General features: G+C 38.9%; 1 protein-coding gene across 1 annotated transcript in view; it reads left to right on the forward strand.

The window, feature by feature from the left end:
* The window catches only part of ripor3 (RIPOR family member 3), a 220,421-nt gene that overhangs the window by 191,526 nt on the left and 2,784 nt on the right, over positions 1 to 26,111 (forward strand). Inside the window, exons 16-20 of the mRNA XM_060836005.1 lie at positions 3,379 to 3,511; positions 10,014 to 10,175; positions 18,462 to 18,620; positions 24,590 to 24,792; positions 25,737 to 25,820. Of these exons, the coding sequence (XP_060691988.1) occupies positions 3,379 to 3,511; positions 10,014 to 10,175; positions 18,462 to 18,620; positions 24,590 to 24,792; positions 25,737 to 25,820 (741 nt within the window). The remainder of the gene's footprint in view (positions 1 to 3,378; positions 3,512 to 10,013; positions 10,176 to 18,461; positions 18,621 to 24,589; positions 24,793 to 25,736; positions 25,821 to 26,111) is intronic.

Here is a 26,111-nt window from a genome sequence, read left to right on the forward strand (position 1 = left end):
AAGATTGACTTATTAAGAGTGACTGAAGAGGTTAGGTCTTTATTCATTGGGGTTTAGAAAAGCGAGAAGTGATCTTATTGAAACATACAAGAGTCTGAAGGGGCTTGATAGGGTAGAAGTTGAGATGATGTTTCCACAAGTAGCAGAATCTTGGACTAGGAGAAATACTTTCAAAATAAAGGTGCACACATTTAACACTGAGGTGTGAAGGAATTTCTTGTCCCAGAAAGTAGTGAAGGACTGGGATTCTCTATACCAAGCAGTTGTAGAGGCTAGAACATTGCAAGTATTTAAATAGGGGATAGCTCGATAGAGTTTTACAGAGTGTAACAAGGGGACATAAATTTAAGGTGAAGGGTGGAAGGTATAGGGGAGATGTCAGAGGTGGGTTCTTTACCCAGAGAGTGGTGGGGGCATGGAATGCGCTGCCCGTGGGAGTGGTAGAGTCAGAATCATTGGCGACCTTTAAGCGGCAATTGGATAGGTACATGGATGGGTGCTTAATCTAGGATAGATGTTCGGCACAACATCGTGGGCCGAAGGGCCTGTTCTGTGCTGTATTGTTCTATGTTCTATGTTCTATGTTAAGTTTTGAAATATTGGTGAACTGTAATGAGCTGCTCGAAAGAGGAGATCAGGCTTGGGACAGATCAGCTTTGAGTTTGTTGAACGATGGGGCAGACTTAAGGGAATGAATGGTCTACTCCTGCTCCTTTTCCTATGTTGTTAATTTTAGCTCTCCACCACTGGGTCTGTTACTGTTTACCACATTTCCAAACCTCCCATTGAACATTTGAAATAATAATACTCAAGTCATTTCTTCATTCTCCACCATAAACTCTACAACACCATCCTATCTCTGGCCACAAACACAGGTTAGATCAGATTTTGTAACATTGGTATCGCATATAAAATTTATTATCCCAGAAAGGGCCTGGGTTTCTGTTAAATAAAAGCAAAATACTGCAGATGCCAGAGATCTGAAATAAAAGCATAAAGTGCTGGAAAAACTCAGCAGGTCTGGTAGCACCTAGTTTGTCCAGCACATTAGAACATAGAACATAGAAGGATACAGCGCAGTACAGGTCCTTCGGCCCTCGATGTTGCGCCGACCGAATCCTACCTAACCTATACTAGCCCAATAACTTCCAAATGCCTATCCAATGCCCGCTTAAATGACCATAAAGAAGGAGAGTTCACCACTGATACGGGCAGGGCATTCCATGAACTCACAACCAGCTGTGTGAAGAATCTACCCCTAACATCTGTCCTATACCTACCACCCCTTAATTTAAAGCTATGTCCCCTAGTAACACCTGACTCCATTAGCGGTAAAAGGATCTTAGTATCTACCCTATCTAAACCCCTAATCATCTTATACACTTCTATCAGATCTCCCCTAAACCTTCTCTTCTCCAATGAGAACAGCCCCAAGTGCCTCAGCCTTTCCTCATAAGATTTTCCTACCATTCCAGGCAACATCCTGGTAAACCTCCTCTGCACTCGTTCTAAAGCTTCCACATCCTTCCTATAGTATGGCGACCAAAACTGCACATAATACTCCAGATGAGGCCTCACCAGAGTCTTATACAACTGCAACATGACCTCAGGACTCCGGAACTCAATTCCTCTGCCAATAAAGCCCAGTACACCATATGCCTTCCTCACAGCACTATTTACCTGGGTGGCAACTTTCAGAGATCTGTGTACATGGACACCAAGATCCCTCTGCTCATCCACACTACCAAGTAGCCTACCATTAGCCCAGTAATCCATCATCTTGTTATTCCTACCAAAGTGAACGACTTCGCACTTAGCTACATTGAATTCCATTTGCCACATTTCCGCCCAGCTCTGCAACTTATCTATATCCCGCTGTAACCTACCACTTCCTTCCTCACTATCCACAACTCCACCGACTTTTGTGTCATCCGCAAACTTGCTTACCCAGCTTTCAAGTCCTTCCTCTAGATCATTTATAAAGATAACAAAAAGCAATGGTCCCAAAACAGATCCTTGTGGTACACCGCTAGTAACTGCGCTCCAAGATGAACATAATCCATCAACTACTACCCTCTGTCTCCTTCCAGCCAGCCAATTCCTAATCCAAACCTCTAATGTATCCTCAATGCCATACCTCCGAAGTTTTAGCATTAGCCTACCATGGGGAACCTTATCGAACGCCTTACTAAAATCCATATACACAACATCTACTGCTTTACCCTCATCCACTTCCTTAGTCACCTTCTCAAAGAACTCAATAAGGTTTGTGAGGCACGACCTGCCCTTCACAAAACCATGCTGGCTATCCCTGATCATGTTATTCCTACCCAGATGTTCATAAATCTTATCCCTTACCATTCTCTCTAAGACTTTGCCCACCACTGAAGTCAGACTCACTGGCCTATAGTTACTAGGGCTATCCCTACTCCCTTTCTTGAACAATGGGACCACATTCGCTATCCTCCAGTCCTCTGGTACTATTCCCATTGACAACGACGACATAAAAATCCAGGCCAATGGCTCTGCTATCTCCTCCCGAGCTTCCCATAGGATCCTGGGGTAAATGCCATCAGGCCCAGGAGACTTATCTATATTCATCCTTTCCAATATTCCCAAAACCTCTTCCCTGCATATTTCCAGGGCATCCATTCTAATTATTTGTGATTCCATATTCACATCAGCAACAGTGTCCTGTTCCTGAGTGAATACTGATGAAAAGTACTGATTTAATGTCTCTCCAATCTCCTCCGCCTCCACACACAACTTCCCACTACTATCCTTGACTGGACCGATACCTACCCTAGTCATCCTTTTATTCTTGACATACCTATAGAAAGCCTTTGGGTTTTCCCTAATCCTACCAGCTAAAGACTTTTCATGTCCCCTTCTCGCTTCTCTTAGCTCCCTCTTTAGCTCCTTCCTGGCTACCTTATAACTCTCAATCGCCCCTACTGAACCTTCACGCCTCATCTTTACATATGCCGCCTTCTTCCCTTTCACAAGGGACTCCAATTCCTTACTAAACCACGGCTGCCTCACAAGGCCCTTTACACCATGCCTGACTGGTACATTGTTTTCATTTTTATTATGTGTCAGTGTTCATAGGGGTCTTTGGGATGTTTATGCTAATCAATTAACTTCTGTGACCACAAGCATACAAATCAGTTTATAACAAACTTGAATCTTCAGTTCCTTAATCTGCATAATTCCTTATTTTACAGGATTAAACTGTGAGATGTCAATTTTATATATAAACAACATTTTTTCTGTTAAGATTAAACATAATAAATTCGTGATATTTAGTATCTATTTTTAAAACACTTATACTACTCTGTTTCTAGGAGACACCCATAAATAATTTGATTTATTTTTCAGAGGTTTACATCGACTGGCTGTGTACCTGTCCTTCAGAGCTACATATTAGAGGAACTCTCTCAACAGATCTTGGTTTTGGAAACGCTAGCTCCCATTTGTGAGAAGTCACGAAATATTAAATCTGTGGAAGAAGGTTTGTATAAAATAACCACAATGATGGACAGTTCACCAAGATTTATTTTGGAACATCATTCAAAAATTGTTTGGAGAGAAAGATTTATATCATGAAAAAGAAAACTCTCCAATGGTTTAGAGTCCAGATTGTTTGAAATAACAGGGCTAATGTATTAACAGACAAAATGTCAGGACTACATAGCTTCAATAGAATTGCAGACCAAAGAGATCCTATTTTTAATTTATAAATCCAACCCTCTAGATAATTTTTAATGGCTTTTAAAATTGAAAAGTAAACATTTTCTAACATGAGATACAGTTGTGCAGTATTTGTTGTGGATATTCACATTATCTTGTCCATTATTGTATGACATTATTTCCTGTAAATGTCCCTATAAAATATTTATCTTTCATTTTATGAGTTACATTGTAGCTGATCACTTTAAATTCCCTGAATGATTTGTTTCTTTTTAAAGTAGAAATTTCACATCAATCTATTTGCCTCACCTGGCTTAACTTGGGTTATACAATTTGGCTCTTACAGCAACATTAATTTCCTCATTAGATGAAACAATATCGAGATGAATCATTTTAAAAAGTATCTTGCACTTGAGCAGTTTGCAATGTCTTACTTCTGAATTGCTGTTAAGTAAACAGCAACATAATTCTGTGATACTAAAGTTAGAACTCAAAAACATTAATAATTATCAGCATTGTGTTTGTTTAAAACGTGGAAATTAGTTGTTGTATAAATTGAGTGATACTTTTAAAAATTACTTAATTTCTGAAAATATTCTATCAATCAATGTTAGGTTTAACATAGTATATAAATGCAAATCTTTAGAATCATATGGTACATTGGCATTGTATATAAACTTTATTATCCCACTTTTGGCATGTGAAAGGGCCTGGGTTTCCGTTAAATAAAAGCAAAATACTGCAGATGCTAGAGATCTGTTAGGCCAATCAAGCCTGCACTGACAAAATCTACTTTAAATCTGTAGTGGTCTGACTTTCTAGCTTTGGATGTTATGACATTTCAAATTCACATCCAAGTACTTTTTAAAAAGTTGTGAGGTTACTACCTCAACCACCTTCCCAGGCAGCACATTTCACATTCCCACCTCTGTCTGGGTGAAAAAGAAATCCTCTAAATCTTTCACTTTAAGATTCAGCCCCAATGCATTGAACCTCCACTGAGGGGAACAGCTGATTCCTTCCCACCCTGTCCATGCCACCTCAACCTTACACACGTCACTCAGGTCCCTCCTCAGGCTTCTCTGCTCTAAAGAGAGCAACCTGAGCTTCTCTAGCCTCTCATCTGAGCTAAACTACTCCATCCCCGGCAACATCCTGGTCATTCCCTTTTGCTCTCCCGCAAGTGTGACCACTGCCTTTCTGATCACTGTGGTGACCAGAACTACACACAGTACTCCAGTTAAAGTAAGCCGAAGCAAAGTTTTGTACAGCACAAACATGATATCCCTGGTCTAATAATCTATGCCACAACTGATTGTCTTCTTAACCACCATATTAACCTGTCCTACCACCTTCAGGAATCTGTGGACAAGATCTCCCCGCTCTTCTGAGCTTCCTAGTGTCATGCCATTCATTCAGTACTCCCTTTTTTTTGTTACTTCATCACCTCATACTTGGAGGAAGTGAGGGCTGCAGATGCTGAGATCAGAGCCGAAGAATGTGTTGCTGGAAAAGCACTGCTTGTCAGGCAGCATCCGAGGAGCAGGAGAGTCGATGTTTCAGGCATAAGCCCTTCATCAGGAATGAGGCTTGTGGGTCAAGGGGGCTGAGAGATAAATTGGAAGGGGTTGGGGCTGGGAGCAAGGTAGCTGGGAATGCGATAGGTAGATGAAGGTGGGGGAGGAGGTTAAAGTGATAGGTCAGAGAGGAGGGTGGAGTGGATAGGTGGGAAGGAAGATGGACATGTAGGACAGTTCAAGAGGGCAGTGCTGACTTTGGAGTTTGGGACTGGGATAAGGTCTCTTGAACTGTCCTACCTGTCCATTTTCTTTCCCACCTATCTGCTCCACCCTCCTCTCCGACCTATCACCAACACTTCCCACCTTCATCTACTATCACATTCCCAGCTACCTTCCTTCCAACCCCAACCCCCTCCCATTTACCGCTCAGCCCCCTTGCCCACAAGACTCATTCCTGATGAAGGGCTTATGCCCAAAACATCGACTCTCCTGCTCCTCGGATGCTGCCTGACTGGCTCTGCTTTTCCGACACCACACTCTTTGACCACTATCACCTCATACTTATCAGGGTTAAATTTCATCTGTCACCAATCAGCCCTGCCTGACAAATTCATCTATATTATCCTGTAAAATAAGACCTTCTTTCTCACTGTCCATCACATGACCAATCTTAGTGGCATCCGTAAACTTACTAATCAACCCGCCGGCAAGTTCATCTATATCATTTATATGTATATATCATGAACAAGACACCTAGCACTGATTCCTGTATTTTATTACAAGACACCAGCAGCTTTCTACATTATTGTCTATTTTCTACCACAAAACAAATTGAGGATTCATCTGGTCAAGTTACCCTGGATCCCATGTGCTTATAGCATCCTTATCAGTCTTCTATGTCAAGGATTGGCTGAAATCCATACAAACTGCATCAACTGCACTACCCTCACTTTCACACCAGCTCACCACCGTGAAAAATTCAAATCAAATTTGATAGACGTAACCTCCTTCTGAGAAAACCATGCTAACTATCCCTTGCATCTCCAAGTGGAGATTAATTCTCTCCTCAGAACTTTCTCCAAACTTCCTGACCGCTGATGAGAGACTCACTGATCTGTAACTTCCTGATTTACCTTTAAAACCCTTCTTGAAAAGTGGACTCACATTGGGTGTCGTCCAGTCCCCTGGCACCTCCTGTAGCCATGGGAGGAAAAGACCCCTGTAATTCCCTCGCTTGTCTTTCACTGTACAACTCATCTAGCCCTGTTTTTTTTTCAGTTTTAAGCCTGCCAAAACCTCTTTACCCTTTATATCAAACAGCTAGAGAAGCTTGTTCCCACTTCCTGAAATCTGTACCTAACTCTTCCTTCTCCAAAGCGTAGACAGATGTGAAGTACTTGTTTAACACCCTACCAATGCCCTTCACCTCCATGCTTTACATGGGATCATTGGCCCCTAATGGGTTCTAATCTTTCTCTGGTTATCCTCTTAATCCTTGATATATTTATAGAACATCTTGGGATTCTCTCCGCCAGTAAATTTTTCATGCCCCCTCTTTGCTTTCCTAATTGCTCTCTTCAATTCTCTCCTACACTTTCTGTACTCCACCAGAGCCAACATTGAATTGCTCCCTTTATACATGTTAAAAGCTTCCCTTTTCCTTCCTATTTATAAATGAATATGTCTAAATATCCAGGATTCTCTTGGATTGTTTCTCCATCAGCTCATTCTAAAGGTAGTATGTTGGGTCTGTACTCTTTGCTGATTTCATTTTGAATGAAGGGCCCCCACCTTCCCCTCTACTGTTCTGCTGCAGATTTACCTGGAAATAGTTATTCCCAGTCTACTTTGCCTAGATCCTGCCATATTTTAATAAAATCTGCCTTCCCCCAATCCAAAACCCTGTTTTGCAAACTATTTTGTCCCCTTAGTACTATAGAGTAAAAAGTGAGGTCTGCAGATGCTGGAGATCAGAGCTGAAAATGTGTTGCTGGTTAAAGCACGGCAGGTCAGGCAGCATCCAAGGAACAGGAAATTCGACGTTTCGGGCCAGAGCCATTCCTGATGAAGGGCTCTGGCCCGAAACGTCGAATTTCCTGTTCCTTGGATGCTGCCTGACCTGCTGTGCTTTAACCAGCAACACATTTTCACCCCTAGTACGATAGCAAACTTAAAATGTACGTTGTTGTGGTTGCTATCAACAATATGCTCTCCCTATGCCACCTTAAACAGCCGTCCAGTTTATTCATCAGGATTAGATCCAGCACTGCATTGTTTCTTGTTGAATCTTCTACATGTTGATATAAAAATCTCTTGGATAGATTTCAAGAAATCAGTCCACTCGAAGCCCTTTACAGAATGATTTTCCCAATCATTACCTGGAAAGGTTGAAATCCACAATATAATTATTGCATTAGAGATTTTAAACACCTTGGTGAGTTGTTCATATATCTGCTCCTGTAATGCCTGTTAACTGTTTGGGAGTCCACAATACACTCCGAGCAATGTGACTGACCCCTTTTTATTCTTATACTCTAAACTCTAAAAACCATTTGAAAACCTCTCCAAGTTATCGGCACTCCTTACCACAGTAACAGATTCTTTAGTTAATAATGAAACAAGAGCTCTTCTTTTACACTCTCTCTTGTCCTGCCTGAGTATTCAGTACCCAAGATTATTGAATATTCTGTCCAATTCTCCTCCAAACACATGCCTTTGATGGCAATAGCATTGACACGTGAAATTGCAATGCATCCATACGCTTAACTCATTTGTATTACCTATAATACTCTGAGCATTGGAGGCTATCCAGTGTCACTTTGCTGTCTTGAAACTCAACATGACTGAACACCCTTTGTCTTGGTACCTTTACGGAAGTATTCTATGATTTTGTCATACTAACACTGTCTCCCTTTCTCCTACCTGGGGCTGGTTTGCTTCCTAGCTCAATACCCAAATGGTATTTTTTTGTTGGGCAGCTTATGTAGATGGAGAGCAATCCAGAATGTCTCTCAAATTGTCCTATTCTCATTAGCTATGAGGAAATCTGGCTCTTTGTTGACATTAGGAACTCAGCTGAGATTTTGTGGTACAGTTTGTGATATTGCTGATCAGGACAGCAATATTTGCAAACTTTACTTTAGAGAAAAAAAAACTAAAGGTTTGAAAACGTGACACATGACAAGAACATTTAGAGTTATAAATGCTTGAGGTTTAACACAAAACTGCAAGTACTTAGTCTTATTTACTATAGTCACTGTAGCCAAGTGGCAGGAGAACCCCATGCCATAAAAATGAAAGAAAGTCATGTGCTTTCAATAGATGTGGACTGCTAAGCTCCATAAATTAAGAATTGTACAAATAGTATCAAGTTCAATATCTGTTGCCTATGTTAAGGACCAGACCAAATACTCTCAAAATATATTAAGAAGATAGCTTTAAAATAAGAAAATGTAAGACCTAGACTCAATGTAAGGCAGTGTGTTTCCGATACAATTCGATTTGTTAAACTACCAGGCTTGAAACAAACTTACTTTATTCATACATTGTAATTAAAATACAGACAAAATAAAAAGAAAATTGTCTTAAATGTAAGTGTATTGAAATGCTTAACAAAAAATATATATATTAACTATTACAAATTAACTGTTCCAATATAGTAACATCCCATAGACACACTTGGTAAAGGTAAGTTTAGTAAAATATATTGTCTCACTTGCAATTCTAGCAGCCAGCCAAGAATCCCAGCTTTGCTGTAACAGAGAGGAATAATAGCTTCAACATCCAGCTTCAAGACTCCAACTATTGCTACCAAAGGCTAAAACTTAAAAAGAAAACTCCTGGTTCTGTGGGTGCTTGCCCCCAACCTTTCAGGCTGCTTCTATTGCTTCAACATTAAAAAAAACTAAGGCCTCTTAAACTGTTTACTTTATTGGCTATGGAGCAGACTGCTCAGTACCTGTCTTAACTCTTCTTTTCATTTAAAAAATGGATACAATACATTTCTGAAAGCCACAGTATTGTCACACCTACTAACATTGAATTTAGCTTTATGAAAATATATTATAGTCTTGATTCTACATATTTTTTTCTTCAAAAACAATTTCACCATTGATTTTGCACTTCTTTAAAAGTTCTTTTGCTTGATGACTCGTCCATAATTGGCCTTATTCACTTTAATTCTGGATTAGTGGTGCTGGAAGAGCACAGCAGTTCAGGCAGCATCCGAGGAGCAGTAAAATCGACGTTTCAGGCAAAAGCCCTTCATCAGGAATAAAGCTTTAAGACAAATACTTCAACAAATAAAAAGAAAATAAACTAAGACCAAGTCAGTAAACTCGTCTTGACAAAGATTTTCAAATATGTTTGAGCACATGATATATGTATTCAAGGAGCTCATCATTCAACTTTGCTCTTTTTTAGCAACAATCAATAGCACTTTTATTTGCAAATTTATAAATATAGCCCATATGAGCAATTTAGAATAATTAACAATACAATTCTTTAAATAATCCACAACGTGTATGCATTGTAGAAGTGGCATGTGGTAGCTTTAATCTGGGAAACATTCCAGTACATAGGAATTTACTGCATTAAGTTTATTAATAAAGTGTGGAAATTCCTGTGACACATGGAATTAAAAGGAAGATATTTAGTGCATTGAGTTTTTTTTTAAAAATGTGCTTCATTGTAATCCAGTAATTACATGGACATTTCTATAGTACAATAAGATGGCAGTAGTATTTAAAATTTCTCTCAGAATTTCTTTTAATGCTAGTTGCATTTTATCATTTTTACTTTCAGTTATTCCAAAATCAAAGATGTGTAAATCTGTCCAGTCATTCTGGAGTAAGTGCATGGAGATAGACAGCGTATTATACTCCTCAGCTGAGAGGTTCCTGGCACAACTAAGAAATTGTTACACACAGAAAGTGGCTGCAAGGTACCCAGGACAGGCAGAAAGAGGTAAGCTATGTTGTAGCTGATTTCACAGGATTGTTTGGAGCCAAATTTCTTAAAATTTGTTCATAGAATTTAATACCCAACCCTACTGGCAAGGGGTAGTTAAAGTCAATTATTAGTATTGTGGACCTGGAATCATAGGAGGCCAGACCAGGCAAGGATAGCAGATTTCCTCCACCAAACCAGTTGTATATTCATGACAATTGACAGCAGTTAAGGATTTGCACTGTGTTAGCGTTTAATTCCAGATTTTTTCAAATAATTGAATTCAAATTTCAATATCAATCATGATAGCATTCAAACCCTTGTCCCCAGAAAATTAGCCTGAAGTTTTTGGTTACAAGTCCAGTGACATTATCAATATGCCACTTTATCCCATATATACATATAAAACATAGTGACTATGCAATGATTAGTACAACCCAACATAGTACGACCATTGTGCTAATAATTACCTTAATTTTAGCATGCAATTGCATCAGGATGCATTTTTTATAATAAATGTATAAATGGCAGCTTGGTGACATGTGGCCTGTGGAAATTACACAAGTTTCAAATTTAAAATTTGTCCGATTATCCGGCTCATTCAACTAACACACCCAATCATTCATCAATTCTCCTTATCAGGGCTCTGATTGAGTCATTGCTGATTTAACAGATATAATTCATAATTCTCACAAGAAGAAAATCAAAAGCAAATTGATGTTTAAAATACTTTATTCAGTTTGCATTAAAAAGAGGGAATTGATGAGAATACATTTCAATCAAGTCACCCCTCACGCTTCTAAATTCTAGTAAAAATAAGCCCAGTCTGTCTCTCTTATCCTCATAAAATAATCCATCCATTTCAGAACACCAATCTCATAATTTCCTGAACTGTCTTCAGTGCATCCTTCTTTAAATAAGGTGATGAAAACTGTAGAAGTATTTGACATGTGGTCTCACCAATGCCCTATATAACTGAAGGATAACCTCCTTTTATGTTCAATTCCTCTTGTAGTAAAAGGATCACATCCCATTAGACTTCTTGATTGTGCTGTACCTGCATACTAACGTACTAGAACACCTAAATCCCTCTGCAGCACAGAGTTCTGCAGTCACTTTCCATTTAAGTAATAATTTTTTTTTATTGTTCTTGCCAAAGTGAAGAACCCATTTTCCCACCTCAAATTCGATCTTCTACATTTCATTCCACTCACTCAACCCATAGGTGTCTGCAACTTCCATGTATCTCCTTCACATCATATTTTCCCACCTATCTTGTTTACATCTGCAAATTTAGCCATCACACCTTCACTCTCTTTATCCAAGTCATTTAAGTAAATTTAAAAATTTGAGACACCAACATAGATCAGTATGGGACTCCTCTGTTAACTCTGGTATTCTACCAGTCAGATAAACACCAGTTTATGTATACTCTGTTTTCTGTTGGCTAGCCAATCTCCTATTCATGCACATGTTACCCCTATATCATGAGCTTTTATTTTTCACAATAACCTTAATGTGACGCCCTATCAAATGTCTTCTGGAAATCCAAGGACAGTGAATCTGCAGGTTCCCTTTATCAACAGCACATTATTCCTTCAACCATCTCCGGTAAATAGGGGAGACATGATTTCTTTTTGACAAAAACGTACTGACTCTTTCCAATTATTTTATATGTTTTTTTTAAATCTCAAAGCTATAATCTTTTTAATTATCAAATTCTACCAACTTCCTCATCACAGGCAGCAAGCTAACAGGCCTAAATTTTTCCACTTTCCATCTCCCACCCTTATTGAACAGAGGGGTTATATTCGTGGCTTTCAAATCTGACTGAACATTTGTGAATTTTGGAAAATTAATTCCAAATGATTCACTAATTTATTGGTCACCTTTTATCCGACTTGAGGATGATGTCAAACTGGACCTGAAGAATTGTCTGCCTGCAATTCCACCAGTTTGCTTAACCCCACTTCCTTTTGGATTGTAATTCTATTAAATTCCTTTCTCCCTCTTCCTTATGATTTATGACTATTACTGGAAGATGTTTTGTATCCTCTATAGTGAAGACATAAAAACTGTCATTTCCTTATTATGCATGACTGGTGCATCATTCTCACTTGAGAGGACCAAACTCACTGGACTTCTTTCCTTTCCTTGCTGTTTTATACCCCGAGCTAGCTTCCTGCTATGTTTTGCCTTAAGTTTCCCTTAACTTTTTAAATCACGGATTGGAGGTTCTCTCTTTTGAATTGTTCTTTAAATTAGGACTATATCTATTCTGAGTATTAAGAATTATCCCTTAAATGTCTGCCATTGCACCCACTGATATATTACTTAGCTAAAAATGTCAGTTGATGTCTGCTAACTCAGTTTTCACACTCACAACATATGTTTAATTCTTAGACCCAGTCTTCTCCTTTCAAAGTGGACATAAAATTCAATCATGTTGTGACTACCTAGGAGTGCCTTTATTTTGAGGTAATTAATCAATTCTGTCACATCATAAAACACTAAATCTAATACCACCTGCTTTCTGGACAGTTTCCAAATATGCTGCTTTAAGTAACAATCAAAAGCATTTAAGAACTCCTCAACCAGGCTATTATTGCCAATTTAATTTTTTTCAACTTAAAACATAATTTGTGTATATGATGTATTTACTTTATGATTAATGCCATCCCTTTATTATAAGCACTTAATATATCATCTTGTGTATTTTGTCCACGTTGTGGTTAGTTAGTGTTCCTGAGAACCACTACCACTAGTGACTTTTGTCCTCTCTTATTCCTCATTTCCACTTAAGCTGATTCTCCTAAACCAATATCAGCTCAGAAATACAATTGCCATCTTTGATTAATAGCGCAACCCCTCCACTTTTACTACCTTTCTATTTGTATGAATGCCAAATATCCTCAATATTCAGTATGGATTCCTTTTCATCCTGCAAACACGTCTTCACACTGATTATCAGACAGTATTTATTTACTTCCACGTGTGCACTATGAATTTGCTACTTTGTTATAAATGCTACACACATTCAGGTATAGAACCTTTTATATTAGTTTTCTTAACAAGTAGTCTTGTTTCTTTGTGTATTCTTAGTTATTTCCTGTTCATCTTATTGGCATTCTCAGACCCTTACTTCACATTTTACTAATCTATACTTTTTCAAGCAAAATTGATGAGCTTAACTTTAAATTGCATTGAAAACTACTTGCCATAGTTCTACCCCCTCACTTCAATGATCAATGTCATGGCCATTCCTGTCTATGTATTTATTATGCTATGAATCCTTTGAGACATTCACAAACTTGATACATGTCCCTTTATTGCAATGATGCAGAAAACCATGCAAATATTCAGAATAGGCAATAACTGGGGAGAGAGAAAAACAGAGTTAACCTTTTGTCAGGTCATTAACCTAAAATATTAACTGTTTCCCTTCCAAAGCTGCTATCTCAGCTACTGGCTATTACCAGCATGTTGTTCATATTTTTTAAGTTTTCAGTATCCTTATATTTTGTTTTGAGGCCTTTATTTATTAGCGATGTAGGAATGCTTAGAATGAAAATTTGAGGTTCTAATATGAAATACTTGTGCTCATTTTTATTCCTGTCTCTATGAAAGTTAAAAGAAAAATTGTTACAGTTGTACTACTCAACATTTTTGTAACAATATAAAAATTGCAGAAGATTTTTGCGTCACCTTCTTAGAAATCTATTGAGCCAAGGTTTAGCTAACCATGTCACTTCGCAGTATTGAAAAAAACAGCAGCTCATGTTGGATTTCAGAAAATCATCCATAAAATATATAAAGCAAGCCAGTACACATGAAGAGACTCATGCAAGAATTAACCTGCCTTTTCTCATTCAACAATGACTAACTTGTTATGTATTCCGAGCATGTTATGTAGTTCTTTTCATCAAATGTTTATGCTGGGGAAAGCACGGTAGTTACATATTTTACAATGTGATGTGCCATTTTTTGGCTCAACAATAATTTATGTTGAAATATGAAAGTATGTGTCCTTCTGATGGCTGTGGGAGTAAATTGCAAAAGTGACAACAGGCAAAAACAACTGTTACATTACATAGCAGAAAATATATTATTTAGTGAGACTATGCAGTTGTTAAATTTGATTGTTAACTTGACAGATTTATTCCAGTCAAACAACATTAAGAAAAATTGAGGCCACATGTTTTATAGAACTCAACTTAAAAAAAAAATGATGATTCAAGTTAGCAATGTATCATAGTGGATTGGTGTAGTGTGGATAACTAAATTATATCATTTGAAAAGGAAATAAATTACCAAGTCCTACAATCACTTTAAAGTTTCTACTTGTACACAAGTCATACTTCTCATCTTTGGTTATAAATTTTCTTCCTTAAATGTGTGGCTGAGCTCATTAATTCTGTAAAACCAGAAGCTTATACCAATTGCCTAGTATCAAAGAACATAGGCTACAAAGCCAGAGTCAGTCAGGCCATTGTCTTCATAGAATACAGAATAGTACAGCACAGGAATGGGCTTATCAGCCCACCATGTCTGTGCTGGCTACGATGCTATTGTAAGTTAATCTCATCCACATGCACATGGTCCACTTCCCTCTATTCTTTGCCTATTCATGTGGCTGTCTCAATACCTCTGAAATGTTATTTTGTATTTGCTTCTACCACCTCCCCTGGTGGTGTGTTAGAGGCGCCTACCACCTTTTTGATAAAGAAAAGCTTTCCTCTTGCAATTCCTTTAACTTTACTTTCTCACTTTCAATCTATGCCTCCTGGCCTTGGAAAAAGACTCGACTATCCACACTTTCCATGTCTCTCAATTTTATATACTATCAAATCATCCCTTAGCTTCCGGGTTTGTCTAACCTCTCCTTATAGCTACTACACTCCAATTCAGGAAACATCCTGGTGAACCTTTTCTGCACCCTCTCCAAAGCCTACACATCCTTCCTATATTGTGGTGACCAGAATAACACACAATACACCAAAAATAGCTTAACTAAAGTTTTATACACTGCAACGTTACTTGCCAACTTTAGTAGATCTGACTGCTAAAACAAATATGGCCTTTGTTTTACTGCCTATGGACTTTCTGGCCACTTTCAGGGAGATATGGACTTGGAACCTTAGATACTTCTATAGATCAATGCTCCGAAGGGTTCTGCCATTAACTGTACACTTTTTCTTTTGCAAATAACTTCCAAGATCATCATCTCTATTTAGTCTGGATTAAAGTCCATCTCACATTTCTCTGCCTGACTCTCCAACTGATTTATATCCTGTTGTATCTTTTGACAATCTTTCTTACTATACACAATTCTACCAATTTTCATGTTGTCTGCAAACTTACGTTTTCACCCAAATCATTCATATGCATTACAAGCAACAATGGTCCCAACACTGATCCTTATGAAACACTACTGTTCACAGTCCTCCAGTCAGAAAAACAGCCCCTCATAACTACCCTCTGTCTTCTATAACTAAGCCAATTTTGTATTCAACTTACCAAGTCATCGCGGATCCCATCTGACTTCACCTTCTTGTCCAGCTTACTGTGAGGGACCTTCGCAAATTGAGGTATAGAGATGTACAGCACAGAAACAGGCTCTTTGATCCAACTCGTCCATGCGGTCCAGAATTCCTAAACTAATGTAGTCCCATTAGGGCATGGTCTTCAGTGGTTAGCACTGCTGCCTCACAGCACCAAGGTCCCGGGTTCGATTCCAGCCTCAGGCGACTGTCTGTGTGGAGTTTGCACATTCTCCCTGTGTCTGCGTGGGTTTCCTCTGGGTGCGGGTCAGGTGAATTGGCCATGCTAAAATGCCCATAGTGTTAGGTGCATTGGTCAGAGGGAAATGGGTTTAGTTGGTTACTCTTCAGAGGGTCAGTGTGGACTGGTTGGGTCGAAGGGCCTGTTTCCACACTGTAGGGAATCTAACCTAATCATTTGCCAGCATATTCCCTCTTAACCCTTCATATTCATATATCCATCCTGATGTCTTTTAAAGCCTTCACCACTTCCTCTGGCAGCTCATTCCATATATGCACCACCCTCTGCATGAAAATGTTGTCCCTTAGCTCCCTTTTAAATCTTTCCCCTCCCATTTTAAACCTATGCCCTCTAGTTCTGGACTCCCCCATCCCAGGGAAAAGACCTTGTCTATTTACCTTATCCATGCCCCCTCATTATCTTATAAACCTCTAAGATCACTCCTCAGCCTCTGACCCTCCAGGGAAAACAACCCCAGTCTATTCAGCAGCTCCCTCTCGCTCAAACTCTCCAACCCTGGCATCATCCTTGTAAATCTTTTCTGAACCCTCCATTTAGACTCACTACCCCAACCCTCATCAATCATCATCACTTCCTCAAAAATGTCAAATCTGAGACAAGACCTCCCATGCACAAAGCCCTGCTAACTATCCCAAATAAGTCCATTCTTTTCCAAATGTGAATAATTCCTGCTGCTAAAAATGTCTCTAATACTTCCCCTACTACCAGCCTATAATTTCTTGGATTAAACCTACTGACCTTAAACAAATGAATAACATTGGCTCTTCTCCAGTCTTCTGGGACCTCGCCTGTGGCCAAAGATCCTTGGCAAGGCACCATCAATTTCTTCCCTTATCATCTTCAGGATCCTGAGAACTTACCTACCTTAATGTTTTTCAAGACCCCCAATACGATCTCCTTCTTAATATCGATATACCCTTGTTGTATCTGCCACACAATGTGTTTAAATTCTGAAATTCAGCAAAAGAACTGTGAGCTGACTCTTATAGACAACAATATTCATTTATTGAACACAATTAACATTAGAATAATAAAGTATACTATAAACTAACAAATAAAAACTCTACAAACTGTCTTATGCTTTAACTTAACTTTGTATGATCATATACCACTACACAAGAACTTGCCCGGGCTCCATGTGGTGATGTCGTCTTCTTTCAATGGTCCTGGAGGTGTTTTCTCTTTCAATGGTTATTCTTGAGTTACTGCTCTGAATGGGTTTTTTCAGTGATTCTTATCCTTCAGAGTCTTTGTGCCCTTTTGGGAGGGTGTGGAAGATCTGCCAATGGATTGATCTGATTCAGTTACCCTGATCAATCAGACCCAACCAGATGTTGGCACATTGAGGGTAGGGTGGTCCTTAGGTGTCCATTATGGTAGGTGCTGGTGCACGTAGTTTCCTCCAAATAAGGGTGTTGGATGCCACCGTGTCAAGTGAATGACTCATTACTCTCGACGGTCCCAAGGGTGACATTCCATTGTCGCATTCAAGTCCAACTTCATTTAGTGTATATTGTAGTGTGTAGTGCTTCTATAAGGGTTGTTTGCAAACCATTTGTGGGCAGCTGCAGTCTGTCTGGATTTTGCAATATGTGGATTAGCACAATCACTTGAGTCAAAGCTAGATTCTATTTTCCAGCATGCTTTAATCATTTTCCATCTTTTGTAACTCCATGGTAAGTTTGTTTTTGCCATCATAAGTTCATTATTTCAATGGCCCATCTGGTCACACCATAGAATAATAACGTAGCCGTCTCCCTAACCTCATCATCATCCACGTCCCTCTCCTTGGTGAATACCACTGTGAAGTACTCATTAAGGACCTCACCCATTTCCTCTGGAACCCTTTATTCTTGAATGAACTTACCCTTTTCCTAGCGACCCACCTGCTCCTAATAAATGTTTAGTATCTTTACCTTTAGTACTCATTTAGTATCCATCCTCACAGGAGATGGTGAGATATTAAATGAATATTTTGCATCAGTGTTTACATGTGGAGAAGGACATGGAAGCTGGGGAACTTGTTTTGAAAAGTGTTAATATTACAAGAGGTGGGACTGGAGGTCTTAAAAAGCATAAAGGCCAGTGGATCCCTGGGACTTGATCAGGTGTTTCCAGAATCTTTGAAAGACTCCTAAATGTCAGATCTGGATTTACCCTCAACAGCTGCCCTCAATCTAATTTCTCCAGTTTCTGCCTAATATTACCTTAATTAGCCTTCCCCCGCCACTGAAACTTTGATCAGTGGCCAGGCTCATTCCCCAGTACAAGGTCTCGTAAACCCTCTTCCCTAGTTGGACTATTTATATATTATTTCAAGAAGCCCTCCTGGATGCACCTAACAAATAGCATCTACAGTTAATTGCCATTCACCCAGTAAATTCTTTTTCAGAGCTGATTCTAAAGATATTTTTAACTAATCTTACATGGCCAAAGAACTCTTCACAATAACAGTCTTATTAAATCATTTAAACATTTATACTATTTTCATGTTTTTGTAAGTATTCAGAACACTTCTGTACCAGATTGTCAGCTGTTGTGAATTGCTGCTGTGTCCTAATGTCTCAGAGGAAATAGTGACAGTCTTCCAGTTTTTCAACTATGTGAAGAAGTACAATATTACTCAGCTGGGGACACACCTGACAAGACTTGCAAAGGAAGGTAGGAGTAAGAAGAAAGGTATTTGCTTGCATTGAAATTTGAGTATGCAGTCATTGATTTAACAGAAAATTTATGGTCTAATGCATTCATGCTTGCTTTACAAGAGTTTTAGTTATATTGTTATATGTCAAAGTGATTTCAGTAGATTGAGACTGAAGTTTAACATACCATAGTCATCACAGGTGAAAGCACTGTCGAATCAGTTCTGCATTCCTGATCTAATATTAATCAATGTTAAGATTTTGATACTTTTTATAAGATCCCATCCCTATATATCCTTTTACCTGCCTCTTAGATTGGCTATCCAGGTATAAATTGTGCCAGTTTTGAGATATTTCTCAAGTTTCTGTGCAGTTCATTGCATTTCATCAAACTCAAATAATTCCAAAAGCTAACATTTTCAGGATAGTATTTTAGAACATACTTCGATTTCTTTCTTTCAAAACTATTCCTTTATATTTCATGGCATGAAGTGAGGTCACATTGATTTCCCAAGGAACAATCCAATTAGTCCCTCTCTCATTATATCCATGTGGCTCTGCAACGTCAACTTTATTTACCTTGAATATTTAACCAATTTCTGTTTGAAATGATCGATCCTTTCTGCTTCTACCATCCTCATTTGCTATTTTTTTGCCCAAAATCTTAAAGCTGTCTCTCCTAGTCCTAAAGGAACATAAATGAATTGTATCATCAATGGAATGAAAATAGCTTTGTTTGGTGTACCTTGCCTAAACCTGTCATAATCTTGTACGCTTCTCATAAATCTCTCTGCAATCTCCTTTGTTCCAAGGAGAACAAATCCACATTCTCCACTTTAAAATATTATCCAAGAACCACTCTTGTAAATCTTCAATGAATTTTCATGGATCCTCACATCCTTCCTCAACTGTGGAGCCCAGAACTGGACACAATACTGTACTTATGCCCAAATAAGAAATTTATGAAGGCTCAACATACCTTTCCTGCTTTTAGAGTTAATATCTCTATTATTCAATTTGTCCAATCTTCTCACATACAACCACACATTCAGCCTTTGGCCACTTATCTGAGTATTTCCTCCTTTGGCTAGATATTCATTTTTTGTCTATACTTTAGTGAGATACCTTGGAAAGTATTTTAAGGTTCCACAATATTGAAAGTTATCATTGTCAATGACATGTGAGGAGCAGAAGTAATAGGAAACAGGACTGGCATTAACACTGCTGAGAAAAGGCAAGGGAAAGATGGTGGTGAATTAATATCAGGCATTTTTTTCTTGATTTTTAAAATTTCTTCACTTAAGATAGGATGAATCACCAATCAACAAGTCAGACACTACCCAATGATGAGATCAGAATACTGACTTCAAGCTCTTCTCTGCAAAACCAGGATATCAACAATTATATATCTTTCCCCTTAATAGCCTTATTGTTCAATGTGAATGATTCAAAGGAGTTTGAATTTAATTCAAATTTCGATATGTAAATAACAGTAAATATAAAAACACAAGTCCCATATGACTAGAAACAAATAGTGGGGGTGGTGGTGGCAGGGTTCACGTGAAGGAGAATTGTTTATTTAAAGAGAAGAACAAAGCAATAATTTCCTTAGAAGCTCCTGTTATGAAAATGAGCCAGGATCTTACAGGAAGGCATAAAGCATAAACAAAAATTGATGAGCAAATTAACTTCAAGCAGGAAAAAGTAGAATTTGACATTTGTGCCTCACATGCCAGGTAATGACCATCTCCAACAAGAGAGAATATAACCATCACCTTTTGATACTGACCAGGAACTGAACTGGACTAATGATATAAGTCCTATGGCTATAAATACAGGTCAGAAACTAGGAATGCTGTAGCAAGTAACACCTGACTCCCAAAGCCTGCTACCATTCACAAGGGGCAAGTTAGAAGTGTGACTGAATCTTCCCCACTTGCCTGAATGAGTGCAGCTCCAACAATACAAGAATCTTAGTATCATCCAAGACAAAACAACCCACTTGATTGGCACCAGGTCCACATTTACTCCCTCAAACACTGACACAGTAGCAGCAGGTAGCATCTACAAAATTGACTATCAAGGCTCTTTAAACTTCAAAATGACCACTACCATTTGGATGGAAAAAAGTGAGAAATACTTAGGAGCACGATCATCTGCAAATTCATCTCCAAGGCACTCACCATTCTGATTTGAAAACAAATCACTGACCCTGCAGTGTCACAAGGTCAAAATCATGGAGCCCACTATGTAAGGGGTAGCATGGTAGTTCAGAGGTTAGTACTGCTGCCTCACATACCAAAGACCCAGATTCAATTCCAAGCTCGGGCAACTGTCTGTGTGGAGTTTGCACGTTCTCCCCGTGTCTATGTTTCCTTCCACAGTCCAAAATTGCCCATAGTTTCCAGGGATGTGCAGGCTAGGTGGTTAGCCATGGGAAATATAAGCTAGGGGGATGGATCAAGGTGGGATGCTCTTTGGAGGGTCAGTATGGACCAGTTAGGCCAAACGGCCTATTTCCACACAGTTGACATTCTATTCTATGAATAGCATTGTGGGCCAATCTACTGAAAACAAATTGCAGAGGTTCAAGAAGGCATCTTACCGGACTTTCTAAAGGGCAACCAGGGATAGATCATAAATGCTAGCCCAGATAGCAACCCCTTCATCCACTGAGTAAATAAAATAATTGGTCATTCATCACCTGAATACTTGCAGCATTCATAATAAAATGGATCAATTAATAACACAGCTGGCAAGAATGAGTCTGATAACCAAGCCATCTCAGAGATGTAGTTAAACGGGTTACTTGAATATTCTGTTAAAGTTAAAAATCACACAACACCAGGTTATAGTCCAGCAGGTTTATTTGGAAGCACTAGACTGTGGTTGTCTGACGAAGGCACAGCACTCCGAAAGCTGGTGCTTCCACATAAACCGAGGCTGGTGTATGTGTGGAATGGGCTGCCAGAGGAAGTGTCCAGATTAGAGTGGTGCTGGAAAAGCACAGCAGTTCAAGCAGCATCCGAGGAGCAGGAAAATCAATGTTTTGGGCAAAAGTCCTTTATCAGGAATAGAGGCAGGGAGACTCCAGGGTGGAGCAGGTGATGCTGTCTGACCTGCTGTACTTTTCCAGCACCACTGTAATCTAGACGCTGGTTTCCAGCATCTGCAGTCCTCACTTTTGCCCTGCCAGAGGAAGTGGTGGAGGCTGGTACAATTAGCAACATTTGAAAGGCATCTGGATGGGTATATGAATAGGAAAGGTTTGGAGAGATATGGGCTGGTTGCTGGCAGATGGAACTAGGTTGGGTTGGGATATCTGAACGACACAGACAATTTGGACCAAAGAGTCTGTTTCAATGACTCTATGACTCTAAACCTGTTGGATTATAACCTGGTGTTGTGTGATTTTTAACTTTGTCCACCCCAGTCCAACACTGGCACCTCCAAGTCATGGTGACCATTGAATATTCTGGGTATTTGACACTTTGGAAGGACAGGGCTACAATCGAGGTAGTAGTAAGAAAAGATCTTGGTTCAAGAGCTCAAGATGTAAAATGCATTTAGGTGCAGAGTAAAACAAAAGGTTGTCAATGGTAGAAGTAGTTTACAGACTGCCTGACAATAATTGCACTGGATAAACGTGCTACCAATGCTGGGTCAAATGCTTTTCATCATTTATATAAATAATTTGGATGTGAACATAGGAAGAATGATTGATAAGTTTTCAGATGACACCAAATTGGAGTTGTAATGGATAGCGAAGGTGATTACCTCAGAGTACAACGGGATCTTGACCAGATGGGCTAATGGGCTGAGGAGTTTGGAGTTTAATTTAGGTAAATGTGAGGTGCATTTTGGAAAGGCAACTCAGGGCAGGACATATACACTTAACGGTAAGGTCCTGGGGAGTGTAGTATACTTCCTTGAAAATGGAGTTGCAGATAGACAGGTTAGCAAAGGCAGCAATTGGTATGTTATCCTTTATTGGTCAGTGCATTGAGTACAGAAGTTGGAAGGTCATGTTTTGGCTGTACAGGACATAAGTTAGACCACTCTTGGAATGATGCATGCAGTTAAGACCATAAGACATAGGAGTGGAAGTAAGACCATTCGGCCTATCGAGTCCACTCCGCCATTCAATCATGGCTGATGGGCATTTCAACTCCACTTACCAGCATTCTCCCCGTTGCCCTTAATTCCTTGTGACATCAAGAATTTATCAATCTCTGCCTTGAAGACATTTAGCGTCCCGGCCTCCGCTGCACTCTGCGGCAATGAATTCCACAGGCCCACCACTCTCTGGCTGAAGAAATGTCTCTGCATATCTGTTCTGAATTGACCTCCTCTAATTTTAAGGCTGTGTCCACGGGTCCTAGTCTCCTCGCCTAACGGAAAAAATTTCCCAGCGTCCACCCTTTCCAAGCCAGTTCTGGTCTCCCTACTATTGGAAGGATATTGTGAAACTTGAAAGGGTTCAGAAAAGATTTACAAGGATGTTGCCAGGGTTGAAGGGTTTGAACCAAATAGAGAGGCTGAATAGGCTATGGCTATTTTCTCTGGAGTGTCAGAGGCTGAGCAATGACCTTCTAGAGGTAGATAAAATCAAGAGGGGCATGAATAAGGTAAATAACTAAGGTCTTTTCCCCAGGGTGGGGAGTCCAAAAATAAAAGGCATAAGTTTAAGATGAGAGGGGAAAGATTTAAAAGGGACCCATGGGGCAATGTTTTGTTGAATATCTTCCAGGGGAAGTGGAAGAGGCTGGTACAAATATATTTAAAAGGCATCTGAATGGGTTTATGAATAGGAAGGGGTTAGAGGGACATTGGCCAAGTGCTGGCAAATGGGACTAGATTAATTTGGGATATCTGGTCAGCATGGATGATTTGAACCGAACAGTCTGTTTCCATGCTGTACAGCTCTATGATTCTATGACTCTAAATCAATAAATACTGGGACTTGAAAGATAGTGTAATATTTGCAGTGTTTTTAATCTTTAGATAATTAGATTAAGCAAATTGGCAAAGATATTCTGGAGGATGACTTTATAGAGATTATTTAGGACAGTTACTTGGAACAATACGATCTGGGCCAACCATGAAACAGATTATACTTCTTGTTGATATGCAAAGAGACAGGATTAATTACTAATCTTGATAAATAATCCAGGCAAGAGTGATCATAACATAATAGAATGTTACATTCAGTTGTATGGTGAGAAATGTGGATCTAAAATGAGTGACTAAAAAAAGTCTCCCAATCAGGTAGAGATAAGGAGAAAGCTTTTCTCTTACAGGGTCATTAGACTTTGAAATTCTCTTTCCAAAAGAACATTGTGGGGGCTGGGTTATTTAATACATTTAAAACTGAGTTGGATAGATTGTTAATCTATGTAGGAATTGAGAGTTATGAGACTGAAGCAAAAAGTGAAGTTTAGGCCACAATTAGGGGCGGCACAGTAGCTCAGTGGTTAGCACTGCTGCCTCACAGCACCAGGGTCCCAGGTTTGATTCCAGCCTTGGGCAACTGTCTGTGTGGAGTTTGCACATTCTCCCTGTGTCTGTGTGTGCTTCCTCCAGGTGCTCCAGTTTCCTCCCACAGTCACAAAGATGAGCAGGTCAGGTGAATTGGCCATGCTAAATTGCCCTTAGTGTTAGGTGCATTAGTTAGGGGAATGGGTCTAGATGTGTTGCTCTTCGGAGGGTTGTTGTGGACCTGTTGGGCCGAGGGGCCACTGTACGGAATCTAATCTAGATTAGCCATGATCTGATTAAATTATGGAGTAGACTCAAGAAGCTGAATGGCCTACTCTTGTTCTTGTTTATCATTTCAAAAACCACTGGGAATCGAACGTTTCCTAAAAAAAACCTTTTGACAAATAGGATACAAAGGAACTGAGGAGAATAACCTGAGTTTTTGAAGTTTTTTTAAATAAACTAATTCTATGTCCTTATTTAAAATTCTTTTGCTTTTTACATTTTTAGTATTTCTCCCTGAAGCACTACAGACTGCACAGAAGATGAAGACATTGAAAAAGTTAAGAGACAAGTTAGTTTCTGAGCTTCAGCCTCTGCACCAAACCTTACAGTCAATCTGCATTCTTCAATTAGATGAGAACCCCAAGATTGCACAAACTGTAACCTCATTCCTTCGCCGTGCTTCAGCAAATCATATTTTTAGAGCAAAGGTAAGCATTGATTGTTCTATTGGAGCATTTTAAGGAGGACCAAAATGCACAATTTGTTGTATTTCAGTCTGACAGGAGTAATACAAATCAGCTAATTGGTGCTAAAAGTTATTAGTAACCTTTAGTTCTGATAACATACAATGACGGAATGAAAATTGTGTGAAAAAGGCACGTAAAGAGTTATCTGCACAAAACACTCCTATTTACATATTGAAAACCAGCAAGCTTAGAGGATAAAAGCACAGATATTAGAAAACTGTAATATTTCCTACGTTTCAACAGTCAAAACTTCAAGAGGTAGTTAATTGGATACAAATTGCTGATTGTAAAATGCATGTGTAAATGCTAGTCTTTCTTTTTTAAGTAAGCCACATTGAAGGAATTTATTTACAAAATGAGATAATGAAAGAGAAAAACAGGAGTAAAAGATTACGCTGAAAGAAGTCATTTGTGCTGAAAAATGTGTTGCTGGAAAAGCGCAGCAAGACAGGCAGCATCCAAGGAGCAGGAGAATCGATGTTTCGGGCATAAGCCCTTCTTCAGGAATCAGGGAATAAGGGCTTATGCCCTAAAGAAGGGCTTATGCCCAAATTATTGTACGTATTGGGTCACACATTATGAGGTAATGAGTTGTTTCAGGCACTCTTAAATTTGTCCCATTTTCACTGATACCTCCTGATCTACTTGCCATGCTGTTAACCAGTTACTCAGTGGGAATATTTTGTTTTATTTTAAGAAAAACCTGTACTTGCATGAGAAAACTCTGTAGAACAGGGTGAGTTATGTAATGACTCAGTCTAACAAAATCTACTTCCATCTATCACCGAATGACATCAACAGTGCCTAAAAGTTCATTCAATGGTATTTTGTGCTCAGAATTCAATATGATTAATTTATTTGTACTTTAACAATTTAGAACTGGCTAACAATTTCAAATTTCACAGGCTTTGGTGTATTACACGGATACCTTGAAAGAAAAGGATACACAACTCCAGAGAGCTGCTTGCATTGCACTTAAAGAACTGAAGGCAAGTTAGGGTCTTGTATATTTGGTGTTTCTTTTGACAAGACCAAAACATATTCGCAACAGTTTCAAATAATTTTTTAAAAAGTCCCTGTACCCATTATTAATGCAGATTAAGTTTGTAATTTTATGCATCCATAAATAGGTATTTCCACTTGCAGCAGCATTGATTAAATAAAACTTATGATTTCTATTATCTTACAAAGTGGACAAGATGGACTGATAAACAGAACAATGTATGTTTTGTTTTAAACGTTGATGTTTCATTTTATCCATTTCAATATTATGTTTCAAT

Source organism: Hemiscyllium ocellatum, chromosome 15, assembly GCF_020745735.1.
Source record: "Hemiscyllium ocellatum isolate sHemOce1 chromosome 15, sHemOce1.pat.X.cur, whole genome shotgun sequence".
NCBI classification, from domain to species: domain Eukaryota; kingdom Metazoa; phylum Chordata; class Chondrichthyes; order Orectolobiformes; family Hemiscylliidae; genus Hemiscyllium; species Hemiscyllium ocellatum.